Source organism: Grus americana, chromosome 1 (genome assembly GCF_028858705.1).
Source record: "Grus americana isolate bGruAme1 chromosome 1, bGruAme1.mat, whole genome shotgun sequence".
Taxonomy (NCBI): Eukaryota; Metazoa; Chordata; class Aves; order Gruiformes; family Gruidae; genus Grus; species Grus americana.
Window position 1 is genome coordinate 191,133,973 of NC_072852.1, and position 17,642 is coordinate 191,151,614.

The following is a 17,642-nucleotide window of genomic DNA, read 5'->3' on the forward strand; positions in this document are numbered from 1 at the left end:
GCTATCTCTTCCATTCCTGTTTCAAACTAATAAGGTTAAGCACACACAGCCAGTGCCTCAGTTTTCCCAATGTGCAGCAGAAATCATACCTACCTTCCCCAAAGGCTGGGATGTCATTTGAAGACCTACACAAATTCTCTATTTCATCACAATTTTCTTATGTTGCCTAGTGAGAATTTATTATAATTGTGAGGTTACGATATCACAAATATGCTTGAAAATACCGTACAGCATAGGGCCAACTTGAATTAAGTTGACACAGATCACAGCAATTAATCAGTGCTCTATAAGAGGCACTATGAATGCTTCCCCTTCATCAAGCATAGAGAAAAAGGAAAAAAAATTCAAAGGAAATGACTGGAAATGTTTATGGTTCTACAGAGCTATGCCTAGCATACAGAAAAGCCACAACTTACTGAAACGGTGAGACATAACTCCTTTTTAATGGTAAGTGGAAGTTGGGCCTATCATTTCCATGATTCAGGCAAATTTTCTTAAGATTATATGTATGTTGCAAAACCTATGACTTTTATTACAGTGGAACAAATGTTTTGGAATTGAAGAACCTGCTTCAGACTACAACCGAGCTCAGTAAAGCCTATGTCCTGTTTTTTGGTTAGGATAGAGTTAATTTTCACAAGAAGCTGGAGGGGACACAGCCAGGACAAGTGACCCAAACTAGTCAAGGGAGTATTCCATACCATATGACATCATGCTCAGTATATAAATGGTGCTGGCCAGGGAAGAGTCACTGCTTGGGATGGGTGTTCAATCCAGTGAGCAAATGGCATTGTGTATCACCCGCTTTGTATGTTCTAAGTACTGTTGTTATTTTCCTCTTCCTTTGCTGTCGTAGTAAACTGTCCTTATCCCAACCCACAAGTTCTACCTTTTTCTTCCAATTCTCCTCCCCATCCCACCGGGAGTGAGCGAGCGGCCACATGGTGCTGAGTTGCCGGCTGGGGCTAAACCACGACAGCCAAACATTGTGAAGACATTGTATTATGAAGGTTTTGGAGAGGCTTGTAGGAAAACCAGACAGGCAAAATAGCTATGTTTTTCTGAAGTACTGGAGGACAACCTGACAGACTACACAGTGTATGGCAACAATCTCCTCTGTGGTAGATTGCTTGTTTCTTTTTACAGAAAGCTGGATAATAGGATTTTAATTAAAACTAAATGGAAGTAATATAAAGTAGTTACTCGGTTATTTCTAAGCCAAAATTTTATCTGAGAAGGTAGCAGTTCCTAAACGTTTCAGAATTTCATATATAAATTGCATAAATTAGAAGTTTTGGATAAAAGTATTTTCTCCTCTGCTTTCAAGACTTTTCCTGTATTTCACAACTGACAAAATAATTTATTAAAAAACAAGCAAACAAACATAACCCCTTAAAATTCCACATCACTGAAAATAAATGCAGCTGCCTCTCTACTTATCTGCTAAAACTAAAATCATGGGTTGTAACAAATTGATGGCACTGAATGTATTTACTGAGTAATAGTGCAGATTCATAGACCTGCTTGAGCATTATCAAGATTATCAACCTTTCCAGAATGAAAGACAAACTTGGCAAATGTCTAGCTTTGGTAGATGAAAGGGCTTTCAGTTCCAATTTAAATTTTTTTATTCAACATTATGTGTATTTAAATGTGTGTCTGTTTGTGTGCACAGACAGACACATCAATCTTACATTATTTGCCTGTAGGGACTGGGTTCTCAGTAGTTGCATTTATATTTGGGACTGTGAAGCTCTTATCTGAAATGTTTTTAATAGGTGAATAGGATACACTCTCTGGACCTTCTTGTATTATTATATGTAATATATATGTACTATTAACTTTGATGAGTGTTCTACTTACAGGGATACTGCAGAACTGGATATTAGATCTGCAAAGAAATGTGCCTTTTCAGACATACAATGATCTTCTAAGATGGAAAAAGGCTCATCCAACCTCTAGAGGTGAAAAATACAGAACTTCTACTAAGACCAAATGGTTACAAATGTGCCAATGGTTAGATAAAGGTAGTTAAAAATATTAACAAATCTAATACATGTAATTTCTTAAACAAGTATTTTTAAAGTGTAGCACACTTTTCCAAGTCTAATCTCAGTTTTATAATCCCGTCCTCTCTATACTGATGTCCTGGTAGTTCCGGAACTACATCTGGACTTGGCCCCACCTCATTTTAATTTTAAGCACTTAAGTGAGACGTACTCACATTCACAGCCTGCTTGCTCTCAGTTTTCAAGGGCAAGGATAGGCAATTCCAGGAGGTTTCCCAGCATAATGAGCATACAGAAATGGTTCATCCACTGCAGTGAGTAAAATCTGGTAGGTTCTAGAAGCATTCCCTTCTACTCATTGACTACACAGGGAACTTAGATGACCTGCCTTAAACTAGATGGAAGATGTAAAAGAAAATGTTGTTGACTTGTAGTGTTATCCTAGTGCTTGCTTTACTGCTGCTGAAGAAGAATCCTCATGAACTGTTTGTTCCTGTAGTCACAGCCAAACATAAAAATGCCTAAACCCTCAGTTAGCTTGCCTTGTGTTCCAGAGTGAGTTTTTCACACTTTTTGAGGCATGTATCTTCAATGAAAGGCACATTCTGCATGGTTACCCATCCTAGGAAACAAATCCTTACAAGTGTTTTGTAAGTTCATTTCCTGTAAGCTGTGTTAGTAGCTCCCCAGGGGAAGTAGCAAAGCCAAGCTACTAACAGGGAAAGCATTGTCTTTCTCAGGCCATGGCTGGAAAACACTCTGCTCAATGGCTGCAGGCTCACTTACAGCAGGTCTTTAATCTAGTAATCACTCTGGAGAGAGACCACTGCAAATTTAATGGTTCCTCTTACCGAAATAAGAGGAAAGGTTTTTTTAGAGTTTTTTGTTCAGACCCACAGATTTCCCTGGCATGAAGTTACAATAATCAGAGGAGAAAGGTTAGGAGCTTTAGTCCCAGGTTTCTTGGCACAGAAATGAAATCTTTGTCTTGCCTTTGCACTTTCACAGTTAGGAGTGTATATCAACTACAGCACTAGTCTGTCATCAAGCAGGAAAACAAACACACTTCTCACGCTGTTAGAAATAGGTCTATCTTTGAATGTATATCAGAAAATCAATGAGATAGCACGAAAATATTTATTTCCAAGGAGGCTTTTGTTTTTAAAACAATATCCTTACAATCTGCTTTAGAGGGACATGGCAAAAGAGTAGGTTGGTTGTAAGATATGCAAGGTGCCACAATCAGTTTGGGCTGCCAGTGCAAATAATACCTAGGGCAGGATAGTTAGGACAAACACAAAAGAACAGACTCTTCTGTGCTGACACCTCGATAAGCCTGAATACTAAAGTGATTTTCATTGATATATTCTTCCAGTGAGAGATACATATATATATATGTGTGTATATTCTCAGGAGGAGAGTAATAGAAGAAAACAGGACCTGCCACTCTGAAATATTTAGATATTGGAACTAGAAGAAGCAGTCATTACAACTGAACTCATGCTTGATCTTTTCCAGTGGCCTTAAACTGTTTATTCCTAAAAGCTTTTGCCATCCTTCTTTCCATGCACAGTACAAACAAGGCTATGATGTGAACATTACAAGTTGCCAGAGCTAGCAGAAAACTGTTGTGGTAGTGCAGAAGGTGCAAAACAGTGCTTTGTAAACTTACCAGCCTGTTCTGGTACAGTCTGGGCATGTTAGTGCAATGCTGAGTCCAAAGCAATGAGCCTGGATGGTTGACACAGCTAATTAGCTTGGACACAACAACAGACAAACATGGCTGGATTTCCTCTGAACTTGACCTGGCTCATACCCAGACAACATATACGTCCTTGCACAATGCTTACTTGCATTTCAGTATCACAGCTAGCAATAAATGACTGAGCTGCTGAGTCTATACCCAACACAAGGCGCTCCACCTTTCTGAACGTGAAGGGGGTGAGTTGTAGATAGACCAGTTAAGAACATGAGTTCCATTACATTTGAGAAGGAATGGGCATTTACTGTTTAACAGCAGTAAAGGTCAACTTCTGTAATCTCTCTCATATATGCATGTTAATGGGAGCAAAAGAAAAGCTCATAAAAACTGTCCATTACAAAAAAGGTTTATATTATGATATTATCAAAGAGGACTTCAACATCTGAAATTAGGTAGCACCATTCTACAGCTATTTACACATACTTGAAGCTATGCAAGCAACTGAGCTTGCATTTAGCACAATGCATTTAGCCAAGTCATTTATTTGTGCTGAATGCTGTAGAAGCAGGGGTCAGTACTACAGTCAGAGCTCAGTTCTGGAGCAGGTACCTATTGTGTAAATGCCAATAGCTTTTTATTTGATGTGGTCAAAACAGATTACTTTTCAAATTCATATGTTGTAATCTTAACAGCTTTCATCTTCTTAGCACTGTTGTCATAACTTTTGCAATCAAAAAGTAAATTCACCTCCGAATCAAAATTACTAGTTGCAGCCAAATTGCCACACACGTTATGTCAAGCAAATAATGCCTGCATTTCCATTTGTCTCAACAGCCCATTTGATTTTTTAAATGATTTTTTAAAGAATACTGCAAACATTTTAACAGGTAAAAGGGCAGACTCACATTAATGCAACCTTTACCAAATCCAGTTCTATTTTGTAAGAAAATCACATATTTTTTTTAAATCTACACAGGCAATGCCACACGTTGACTGGACTGGTTAATGACTGAATTACTCTCATTTTATGCAACTTAACCGAGTAATTTCAGTAGAGTAACACAGTGTGAGTTGAGCTCAATAACTGCTATGAACAACATTATATATGATTCACTTTTAATTAATTTATGATACATACTAATTCAGTATAGACCTTTACATGTAATTCACCCTTTATGTCAAAGTGCATGCATGCTTCAGTTCACAAGCAGCACCTGCCTAGCAGGCCTGGAATGCACATCTAACCTCTCCACTACATGAATAAGTAAAAGTCAAATGTCAGCAAAGTAGCACAGTAAAGGAAGTAGACTGCAGCCCTAGCTGCAAGACCGAGGGTGGCAGTAAGGTGGCTACAGTGATTAGCCCATCTCTGGTCACCTCTTTCCTTTTCTTGTCAGTCCCAACCCTGCTGCAACGACAGCCTGCAGGTCACCTCAGCCTGAAGAACTGAGTAATTCTGATGCTGCTTAATGTTAGGTTGCAGTTCATAATGGTTCAGTAATAACTAGATGAGCTACAGAGTATGCCTGCATCATGGAGAGTAAAGACATCTGAATGCGTGAAGCCACGTTGTACTCGACTCGTTCAAGACGTGTGCCTTTAAACTGAAGACGAATTTTTCAACCATTAGTTAACTATTACGTACAAGATGGTAATGAACAGTCTTAAGTCGTCTCCCAGATATAACTGGAATTTCAGAAGAAAGGCTAATGAGTGAGATTGATTATTATAAGTGACCTTCTCTTGGAAGCAATTCATTTACCTTTGTTGATTTGTTGAGAAACACTGTTACCTTTCCAAAATACTAAATTCATATATATGTGAACTAACATACACATGAAAATATTTATTAGTAGAGGTAGTATTATTACGATTATTCCACCCATTCTCAGGATATAACCTACAGACCTTGTTACCACTGGAACTATCACAGTTGTCAGAGGAGCTTTTCCTATGTTCAGATTCAGAGGATAGGGCCAAAAGATTTTTCCTGCTACAAGTATGCCAAGCTCCAATCACTTGCTCAAACTGTTCCATAATGCAGATAATTGCCTCATTTACCAATATAAATAAAAATATAAAGACTAATAGCTGTAGAAACAAACACTTTGGAATTTGGGGACACACCCAAACTGATGGTATTGCCTGCAGCAACCCTCTGACTTTCACATTCTGTTTTCCTACTGGCTAGACCTCCCACAGAGCATGAAACCAGCTCAGAATCTTCTACATGTTCTGTTTTTAAAAAGAATGAGATTATTTTTATGTAAGAGGCCCAGGAAATAGCATCAGTAACAAATTCTTAACGAACTGGTGAAACAGAGGCAGGCAGATAAATGAGAAGGCTTGGCAGAAGTATTTAAATATACCACACAGAAGGTACCTCACAAGGAAACCAAACATGAAGGAGCTCACAGTCAGTGATTCACCCATGAGATAACAAATGAGGACTCCTACAAACAGAGATGCTAGGAGAAGCTGAGCAACATTTCAGAAATCAGGCTACATAAAGATATAGCATATAGCCATTTCTAAATATGTTTTTCACATTTTAATTGAGTAATTAGTTTACTACTGCGCCTTGCAGAAAAAGCAGTCCTTAGAAAGGGTCTGAGTAGAATAAGTATATTTGCAAAACCAGAGGTTTTCTGAGAATATTTTCAATTTTTCTCTTCCAAAGTGTGTCCCTCACACCTACACTCATATCAAGAAACCTAACCACAAAATCACAAAAGCTCATTCTATGAATGTTTTCTTTATAATACCTTGTAACATCATCCACTTAAAACATGACCTTGATCTCTAAGATTTTAAAGCCCAAAGTCATAGTGATGCCAATTATATTTTATCCCCAGCTGAGATTTCCACTGGTTGGCAAGTAGTACAAGTAAGGCTTTTCAATGATAAACAAGCATTTTGTTGTTTGGTAATAAGAGCTGATAGGAAGACAGTGAGGAAATTGTGGACACTCAATAGCGAAGAGAGAATTCCTGGACCTTCATAAAAGTAAATGCATGCTGAAAATGGGTGAGCTCCTTATGCAATGAAAACCATTAGACTTTGGGAAAAAGGATACAACAATATTCTAAAGATCGAAATAAAACCAAATTGTGCATTTTCTCACAGCAATTTTTCATAGAATCACAGAATGGTTTGGGTCAGAAGGGACCTTTAAAGATCATCTACTCCAACCACCCTGCCATAGGCACAGACATCTTTCACTAGATCAAGTTGTTCAAAGCCTGATTCAACCTCACTTTGAACACTTCCACGGATGAGGCATCCACAACTTCTCTCGGCAACCTGTTCCAGCATCTTATCAACCTCATTATAAAACATTTCTTCCTTATGTCCAATCTAAATATACCCTCTTTCAGTTTAAAACTGTTGCCTCTTCTCCTATCACTACAGGCCCTGGTAAAAAGTCTCTCTCTGTCTTTCTTATAAGCTCCCTTTATATATTAAAAGGTTGCAATAACGTCTCCCCAGAGCCTTCACTTCTCCAGGCTGTCTTCATAGAAGTGCTCCAGCCTGCTGATCATTTTTGTGGCCCTCCTCTGGACTCGCTCCAACAGCTCCATGCCTTTCTTGTGCTGATGACCCCAGAGCTGGAGGCAGTACTCCGGGTGGGGTCTCACCAAAATGGAGTAGAAGGGCAGAATCATGTCCTTCCACCTGCTGGCCATGCTTCTTTTTATGCAGCCCAAGACACAGCTAACTTTTTTTGGGCTGCAAAGCACACATTACTGGCTCATGTCCAATTTTTCATCCACCAATATTCCTAAGTCCTTCTGTGCAGGGGGGGATACCTTTCATCCCCCAGTCTGTACTGATATTGAGGATTGCCCCAACTCAGCACTTGGCCTTGTTGAACTTCGTGAGGTTCACATGGGCCTACTCCTCAGGCCTGTCCAGTTCCCTCTGGATGGCATCCCGTCTCTCCAACCTATCAGCTGTACCACTCAGCTTGGTGTCAACTGCAAACTTGCTGAGGGGGCATCAAATCCCACTGTCTATGTCATTGATGAAGATATTAAATAGTATTGGTCTCACTACGGACCCTTGAGGAACACCACTCATTAGTAGTTTCTGTTTGGACACTGAAACATTGAGTGTAACTATTTGGATGCAGCCACCCAGATAATTTATTGTCCATCTAACAGTCCATTTATCAAACCCATATCTCTCCGATTTAGAGGTAAGAATGTTGGGGGGGGACTGTGTCAAAGGCCTTCAAGAAGGCTAGGTAGATGACATCTGTAGCACTTCCTTTGTCCGCTGATGCAGTCACTTCATCACAGAAGGCCACTAGATTAGTGAGCCAGGACTTGCCCTTGATGAAGCCATATTGGCTGTCTCTAATCACTTTCCTGTCTTCCGTATGTTTCTACGTATCTTCCAGAAGGATCTGTTCCATGATCTTACCAGGCACAGAAGTGAGGCTGTTTTAAATTCATTTTAACCAAATTAATTAAAAATCTGAATCTTATCAAAGTAGTAAATGTGTTGGGTTTCATTGAAGAATAAATGAAGAAGAAGGGAGGCACTATTATCATAACTATCATTACTACGAATGGTACACAGAAGAGGAATAGCATAACCAAGAAATGTAAAATACTTTCTTTTCCTGGAGGCTGTTGGATTTGTATATCATTTCTGGCACAGCTTGTATGACATTTTTTAAAGAAAATTATGATCCTATCCATTCTTGTAGATAGTTATTAAAACTATATATCTTCTGCTATATGTTTGCACAGACATTTCTGGATTGGAGACATCTTGACCATATCACAAGAGAGGCTAAGGAAGACACTGCCCCAATTCTGACTTTAGATTTTTGCACTTTTACTAATCATTTGCAATGCTAGTTATGTTCAGTTTGCTTAACTGGCAGAAACAATTTCTTACAGGCTTTTCTACCCACATACAATGAGAACACATTTAGCTGACTGAGGTCTCAGAAGAAAAATATGCAAGAGATCTTCCATGGTCTCTTTACAGGAGCTAATGTTGAGGATGGGACTCGGTAGAGAAGACAGAACAGAACTTAAAACAGAACAACTGCCAGACTTATCAGACCACAAAAGCAGAGCTCTAATGACAGAAAATATGCTCTGCTGTATGTTAAAAGTTCTTGAATTCTCTCTTTTGGACTTCTGACACCATTCGTGTGGGAGGGAAGAGAAAAGAGTTGCCTGACAGACAGTAATGGGAGTTAATCCTTTGATGATTTACACATTCAAAAGGAGAATCAACATCATTAAAGTACAATGGGGTACACTGGTTACTCAGTTGTTCAGTATCCTTTGGGTCTTCAAAGACTGATGAGCAAAATGGCAAAGTCTCATTATAAGGAGCTTCAGAGGAAGGAAGATGATCTGAAGAAACCTTAGGAAAACTGAATGCACCAAGATGTCCTATACAACTTGATGATCCAAATATTTAACACACAAAGCACTCACTAGGTCACTAAATTCACTCCCTACAATCACAAGCAACCAAGAACAAATTATTATTTGAGAATGGTTTCCTAGGCATTCATTACATTTTCAAACAGTCTATAATAAACATAAGATCTGTAGTACAAAGACCAAAGCCATAAAAAATATAACATGCTACAGGAAGACAGGAGAGAGAAAGATTTTCAATGTACTCTTGAGTGAACTGTCATAAACCAATGATAAAACATTAGGTTCTGGAAAACAACATCAGTACATGAAAGCACGCCATCTCATTTAACTCGTTCTAGTTTTAACAGACAGTATCAATTTTCTACAGTTCATGTGATTTTGTATCTTCTGCTTATCAACTATTTTATGTGCTTTGAGTACAAAACTCAATAGCTGGTTTCTATGTTTCAACACTCTCCTAGAAATACTACTGTAATTCACACAGAACTGCAATAATGAATATGTAAGCTAACCGTTTAAGAACCTGCAGCAGTGAAGGCTTAGAGATATGCTGCTCCACCCGCTGAGTCCTCTATTGTAAAGGAGCCATCTGAAACAGATGTGACAGCATACTCTCTGGAGGTCATGGTCTGTCCTCCTTTCATATCAAAGGAGCTTAGATCATAAGGTTAAACTATATACCTAGTTATTAAGCAGCTAACTGAAGATGAGATTAATCCAACATCATTAGTTCATATATATGTAATGTGTGAGTGTGAACCTGCATACACATACATATAATAAACTGTCAGTAACAGATAATGCTAGAAAAGCAAATCATAAATGCACTGGGTTGCCTTTATAGAATGTCCTACTTAAGATATGACATTAATTTGTTTCTGTGATAGACAGGAAAGGGGGACTTTCCAAAATCTTTAATGCTATCATCATAAATTGAACAGTTTTCACTCTTTTGAAATGGTGATAACAAGAAACTAGAAGTAAATAAAGTAAAAGTATAACATGTGTCATAAATTGGCTGTCTTCCACTTTTTCCCTTGATTAGTTGCCAATCTGGCCACCTGCCACAGTCTAGGGAAAGAGAAGGGGTCACATAGAGATTTTACCTAATGAGAGGACAAAAGAAGTTAAAACCTGCACAGAAGTGCCAGAGGCATCAGACCCACAGGCACTGTAAAAATAGAAAAGGGAGAAAGTAGTCATAGATGGCTGTACAGAGGGAAAAAGAACTAGCTTGTTATTTTAGTCATTTCCAGAGAATGGAGGATACTTGACCAAATCATGACTCCAGTCTGTAATATAACAATGGGCATACTCTGCCTACAGTGTTCAGGTTGCAACTAAAATTGGACAAATGGACTGGCAGATATTAACTACCAAGATCAACCAACTACTCATTCAGTTTAAAGTTATGGCACACCTACTGTCAAAAAGAAAAAGACGTGTTGGATTGCCTGCCTTGGGGGCCAGTGGAAATAAGGAGATTCCATATAGCTGTGTGAGATAAGGATGTCCCTCTGATAAATCACATTACTAATAAAATATTTAATTATCATCAGTTGGAAATTTGGCTTTTGACACATTGAAAGTTAATTGATACTGTATGCCCACTGGGAGACTTAATGCAAAGCATATATTTATAATGTAGCATTGCAGAGCTGATTTTCTGCCTGTTTTCAAGCTATAGATAGAAAATGTCAATACGGAATTTACTACTCCAAGCAAGTTGTGCTAGTAGCTACTGAATTCCAGAACATGGTCTAAGGATTTCCAAAGTTTAATTAACTGTAGGGGGAGTGACAGCAAATGTTTTAAAGAAATCTCCAGAAGACTAGAGGATTAATCTGTTCTGTTTGACCTCTAACATTGGCTTTCTGTATTACCATACCATGATCGTACCATCATTCAGTTTACTCAGCTGTAAAATATTCCCAGATAGTGCTATCCTCTATCATGTGGATGATATGAATGATTGATTCTGTTGAGTAGGTATAAAGAAAATGGTAAGCAACCTCTGACATAAATCTGAGTCCTTTGCTTTCCCAGCCTTGATGTAGAAATGTCAAGAAGAAGTCTGAATGGCTGCTTGCCCATCTAATGCGAATGAAGTGGAACAAATGTATTTAATGTACTTCCTGCTGTGAACAGCATGAGGCTTCAACAATTCCACTAAGGCAAGATGACTGTTTGTCAGCCTGGCTGTAAGGCTGTGTGCTCTCATAGCAACACTAAATACAGTAGCATGGGATTAAAATCACATAGGAAGACAGCCACTGACAAAAAACTTGAAGCAAACAAAATAATTATAAGCATTCTCCTCTTAGCTGCAAACTTCCAGCTCTGCATTCATCACACCTCTTCTCTTCTGGTTTCCAAATGTGATTACAAATCAAGAGTTTAAAATTTGCTCACAATACAAAATAAAGTAAGTAAGAAAGAGTCCAAATCAGCAGTCCGACAATCAAAACATTTGGCTATAGAGAGCAGAGCTTTGACTAAGCCTTGTTGCAAGCACTAAAGCATTTTGTGTCAGACTTGTTGCACACACCACAGCAATGCTGTTAGTGTTGGAACCAAATTACAGGCTCCTCATTACCAGATGAATACTAACAAAAGACTTTGATCTCATTTTTTCTCTAGATATCTGAAATGATTTCAGAGTCACAGCTTCAGCTGGAAGAACAGCGAGCGCTTCCTGGCTGATCCTGCTCAGTTGCCAAGTGCCTGGGGATTAAAGTATTTCCATGGAAGACTGGGGTCCAAGTGTTTTCAAGGTCTGAGACTCAACTCCAGGACTCCTGGGGAATGAAAAGTGCACAGCAACCTTATCTTCCCTTTCCTAGATGCATAATATTGATCTATTATGTAAAGTGCCTCCTCCAAATGAGCTTTATGCTGAACTCCGTGCTTTTCATGCAGGATAGGTATGTTCTGAGCCAATCAACTGAACTCAGATTCTTCAGGGAGTTCTGTTCATCCCCCAAGTCCTTGAGAGGCATGAAGACAAGTAGTTCAGCCCATCAATTCTGGCTAGATTTAGTAACACAAGTCCACATTTGTATGGAAATGGTTGAATTTTTTTGTTGGTTTTTGGATTCTGTCTTGAACATCTAAATACCTATTGAAACACTCTTCAGCATTCTTTTTTTTTTTAGATTTCAACTAGATTCTTTAAGATTTTTCTTTAGAAATCATAATTATTTTATGAAGCAGGAATAGCCATGTATGTCTCTGTTGTTTAATGGCATTTCATAGTAGGAGGTGTTTTAACACAAAATTAGAAAATTCCTTCCTTCATGCCCAGTAGTGCTTTTTATGAATGGCAAATTAAATTTCTAAGGGTAGGGTTTATACGTACTGTCAGAAATCAAGGCATTCAGACGCACAAGGTACACATGGTGATTGACCTCAACAGTTTAGATACTTCTCCTAGAATGGGATGGTTCCTGGGAGTACATCAATCTTTTCATTAACCATAGAAGGATCCTGGCATAACCTGACTGAATGAGATGTCTAACTGTATAGATGGCTAATATCAAGTGAGGCTACTGCCACCCCAAGAGTGGATGGTTTGCATAGGTCTTTCCCTTGCATGCTTTTCTTCCAGTGCTTAATGGTTAGTAAGCAGCACCTCTGACTCAAACAGATCCATGTTTTTATTTTTTAGTGCTTAAACAGTAGTGGCACATGCAACTTTCAATCCACGATTACCGTGCACAACTTACTTTGCTGTGTATGCCATTAACTTAATCTTTTTCCTCTTTTCTTTCCATCTCCAACTTCAGGACCTATCAGGAAAAGTCCCTTCCAAAGTAAGAAATGTCCCAACTGCAGCACCAATTTTAATATCATCTTTCTCAATATATAAATACCTGTATATGTTCTGCAAACTATGTTTGGGTTTGGGTTTTTTTTTCAGATTTTGCTTTGGCAGCACTGCACAACTGTATAATCTCCAATTAAAGTATTCAGTTGCCAGGAATTTCTTTAATATACTCTGGTTCACTAGAAAATTGGGCACACCTCTTTAACTTCTTGTTTATTGTCATGATTGTATAGCAACTCAGCAATTTTAGTTAGACCCTAGGGGTCTTCTCTAAAAATAAAAGAAGAAAAGACTTTGATGATAGGTACTAAAGGTGAATGTTTCCTAATTAACTTGCATTGAATGCCAGAGGAGATAAGGTAATGTTGCTAATGCTGACTTGACTTCCATAGGAAAGATCTCATGTAGTATTATTAAACTTTGACCTTTGTGGTTTGTATCTTTTAACCTGAAGAAGTCAGTGAATAATGTTAATCCAGTCACAGTACTCGGAGAAATCACAACTGTGACATTTGTCCAAAGAAACTTTAAGTGGAAGATGAATTTAAACAAACAATGACAAAAATATTTCAGTAGCTGTGAAGTAAAGAGACTGAAGTGGACTACAAAATTTGGTATGATAATATTACTATAGCTCATAGACTATTATATATGTGCTAAAATTTTTACCTACCTCTATCTTAGGCATTTTCAAAGTTAAGTTTTATTGTTAAAAGCTAAAGAAAATGCTTTTTCATTTCACATAGTACACTGTTTTAACTTATTAAAATTAATGTTGTGCAGTGCAAACAATAATAACCAACACTGCTGAAAATCCTCTGCTTATTTATGCAGAATTTCAATCGTGACTAGCAGGGTATTGTATTACAATATCTTCCTTTAAATGCTAAAAAAAGTATATAAAACTGTTCTCTCCCAGGCACTGAGGTTCCCACTGAAGTTAGATGCTGTAATACCAGATCATCTCTATTTTTCATAATCTCTTGGAGATACATTCTCCCCACTCCAAACTTTCTGTATACATTTTAAGTGGTCAGAATGTCTTCAAAGCTGGGTAATCAGCTTATTCATGAATATATTTTTTTAAAGCTACTCTCCCAATATTCTATGCTCTGCTATCTACAAACCGTAAAGTTCATGATTGCATCAAAATAATTCAAAAAACCAAACTGTTGTAAAAAACCTACAGAAATAAACCTGTATTTGCTATCACAGCAAAGTCAGATAAACATATTTCTATTTCCACTTGCATTAGATATATGATCTGTTACTTTACACTAGTGTTATTTCAAAACTGTTGTATTCATTAATGTTATATGATTACTCAAATGCTTCACAGAGAAAACAAAGTCACCTCTGTCACAGGATTACGTGAGAAATTTCAGGCAGACTATTTACGATGCAATTAGATGGGTGTCAACTTCCTGCCTTTAAGAGCTGTCTTTTATATCCTTAACTAGGGAGAAATCACTGTGCTGATAATAACCATCTATCTTGGCATCAGACTTTCAAAGAGTACCGTACTACATAATTCCTCACATTAGTCTTTAGGAAATATGGCAGTGTCACAATAGATGGTTTATGGCGTCATAGAGAGGACTAAAATAGCTTATCAGTATTCCTTTCACAGATTTTACAGTTGAGGTGTCAGCCTCCAAACTTCAGGTATAAATGAGGGCAATTGTACTAGGAAACCTTTCTGCTACCACTCCTAGAAAGAGAGTTGCAACACCAACATGAGGGACACTGAAAGAGAGGCTTGAGGCTGTAATAATATTTATTTGTATTTTCCAAAGCAGTTGGTGATACAGTGTGATGATTCTACTCTTCCTTAGTCACAGACCTCTCTCTAATCACCACCAGAAATGCCCCTTTCAATGCAACATATCAAGGCTATTGACCACTTGAACAAAGGACATTATTCTGTTAGCTCTTCCTTATGGAGGGGATTTCTAAAGCAACATTACTGACTTTTGATTATTTGCTTTATTAAAAAGACATGGGAAACATATATGGACACTTCTAGTCAGAAATTTAAATGCAGCGTCAAATCAGAAGGAATCTAGGTAGCCTCTCAGCAGCTGCTAGATGGCTTCTGGTCCATCAGGACCTCCAGTAAGGCCTTTGGGAGCATAATGCATTGGGCCTGAAGGCTTTGTGGACACAACCTCAGAATCACATGTTTAAGGGTGCCCATGCAGGGTGACATTTTGGATCATGCTTGTTACTGTGATGGAATGGAAAGGTGTACCTCCTCACTCCCAATTTCCTCATGTGATTTGCTCAAACCATAAAATATCAATACTAAACTCTTTAAAAAACCCACATAGCTTTATAATAGTATTTTCGCATCTCAAGATGGAAGCAGCATGTGTTTTAACCACCAGGAAGAAGTGTAAAAATCCAACTTCTGCATGCTGATTTCAGCTTGATGCTACCTGTAGTTTCTGTCCTGGACTGGGAATATCACTTTATTACATGATGTCTTACCATCATCCTTGTCAGGTACAATGGTAATTCGAGTGCTCGGGAATTCTGCACCAATTCTTCCACCCATCGGCATGCTCAGCAAAACATCAAAGGTCTCAGCCTCTTCATATAAAGAATCATCTATGATGACTATCCGACACATTTTTTCTCGTTCGTCTTTGTCAAAACGTAGAACGCTGTTGTGATCCTCAGGCCTGGATATGTAGTCAGAGTAAGAAAGTACAGAGGTTGGGGCAGTGCCAGATGCTGTTCCTGTGGCATAAAAGGAAAAGAGTCACTATACATACCATGGTTATAATGATCCCCTCACAGAGGCTAAATTTTATTTTCATGACCTTTTAATTTCTATTTACTTTTAGGTGATAAGATGGGCTGACACCTCTGACCAGGCCACATTTCTGAGGTCCCTGGACAAACTACTTCTGCTATATGATGCAATGCAAGCACATGGCTCCTCAAATTCTTTTGCAGTTTTTCAGTCAGAAGGAATATTTTGGTCTATCACAAGAGACACAGATTGACAAAGGAGACCCTCTGAGGATTGCAAATTAACTCCTTTAGTATATTTTATCAGTTGAAGATACCAGTGGACCAGAAATTAACTATAAACAGATAGAATTTGATGAAAATTATTTTTATTCCAGATCACCTCATCAAAAATGTTGCTTCATCTCTCCAGATGAAAAATAACAATAAAAGCACGGGTGCGGAGACCCCATGCTCTGTGTGAATATAATCAATTGGAGATTGACAGAGAAAGAAGGATGACAATTAAGTAATGCTATTTTATACCAATTTTTCCGAGACACAAACAAGCAAAGGCTGTCCTGGGCAACCACTGCAGTGCTTTCAGTTCTGATCACTTTCAGCTACATAAAAATCTTGCATAAAGAACACAGATCCTCTTCACCTCCTAACAAATTTGGAACATGATGTCTCTGCTGTATAATACTCTAAGACAGACTGCAAAGATGAATACATTTCCAATTGAGACTGAAGATATTTAGATGAAAAAGTAATTAACAGAGTTATAAACAATTTTTTTATGCAATAGATGGAACAAATCTTTTTCCTTTTCTGTTTCTTTTCCATTTTTGCTTTTTTTTTTTTTCTATACTAGATTCTGTTACCTTGTTGTGTGTAGCAGATAACCATCAGTTCCTGGCTCACATCTCCACTTCTTCTGACTGGAATAAATAACTCACCAACATCTTCTTCAATAGTATAGGTGGACTGAGGAATAAAAACAGTTGATTCTGCAAAGAACAGACACATTTGTTTATGTAGATTTATGGTCTCATAAGGTCATCTGTAAAATAGCCAGGAGCATTTTAGCATATTCTAAAGTGCAACAAATAACTTGTATTTATCAGCCATGGCGCCAAATTTTAAGAAAAACTTGGAGGGTGAGAGAAGTAGAGTTTCTTAGACTTTGAGAAATGGAACATAAAATCAGATCATTAGGTCTGAATTCACAACTCCTTACTAAGTAGTCTCTAATGTGACTAATTTACTTATGTAGTGTTAATGGTGCACGACAGTGTTTGGAGAGTTTGTTCACAAAGTCTATATTTTTATTATTTCCACAGTATTTCATTATTAACTGTTAATCACAGAAGTATCAATAGCAGCACACACGCGCTGTGGTTCTGCAAAGCCATTCTTTAATTTACTGCACCAGGATAACCATGAAAATCATTTGGCACTGAGGATGCAAGATTGAGCTCTTGCTATCTTACTCTGACTTGGAGATTTGAGTTGGCTACACGTCTACGCTCCTGTTTTACTCAAAGGAGACTTAGCCAATACAGTCAGTGGAGTCTGGAGAGCAACCTCACCCTAAAATGTATCAGACCAAAGAATGTCAGATCTATTTTTCCAGGGAAAAAAAGCACTAAAATGCATTTTACACCCCTTCATTATTTTATACTCATAAACAGATTTATGAGTTCCATGCTGTTACTGGGATTCAGGATCGATTTTGTTCTTGTTCCCTCAAAAATTCAAGAACAAAAAAATGGTTATGCATATAATTATAAAGCACCTTTACAGTTTCATTAATATGACTGCAACCCAAAGAGAATATAAGTCTGTATAATATCAAATCAAGTGGTATCAGCTGACTGCACAATGCAATTTTTTTCATTATTTCAGAGTACTTTGGCAAACAATGTTCTGAAAACTGTCATGTGACTTCTTTGAAA

The 17,642-nt window shown here is 37.9% G+C and overlaps 1 protein-coding gene across 2 annotated transcripts in view; it reads right to left on the reverse strand.

The window, feature by feature from the left end:
- FREM2 (FRAS1 related extracellular matrix 2) overlaps positions 1–17,642 on the reverse strand; it is a 142,821-nt gene that overhangs the window by 41,461 nt on the left and 83,718 nt on the right. For both annotated transcript variants that reach the window (XM_054813844.1, XM_054813845.1), the window contains exons 5-6: positions 16,569–16,694; positions 15,439–15,690 (exon numbers count right to left, since the gene is read on the reverse strand). In XM_054813844.1, the coding sequence (XP_054669819.1) occupies positions 15,439–15,690; positions 16,569–16,694 (378 nt within the window). The remainder of the gene's footprint in view (positions 1–15,438; positions 15,691–16,568; positions 16,695–17,642) is intronic.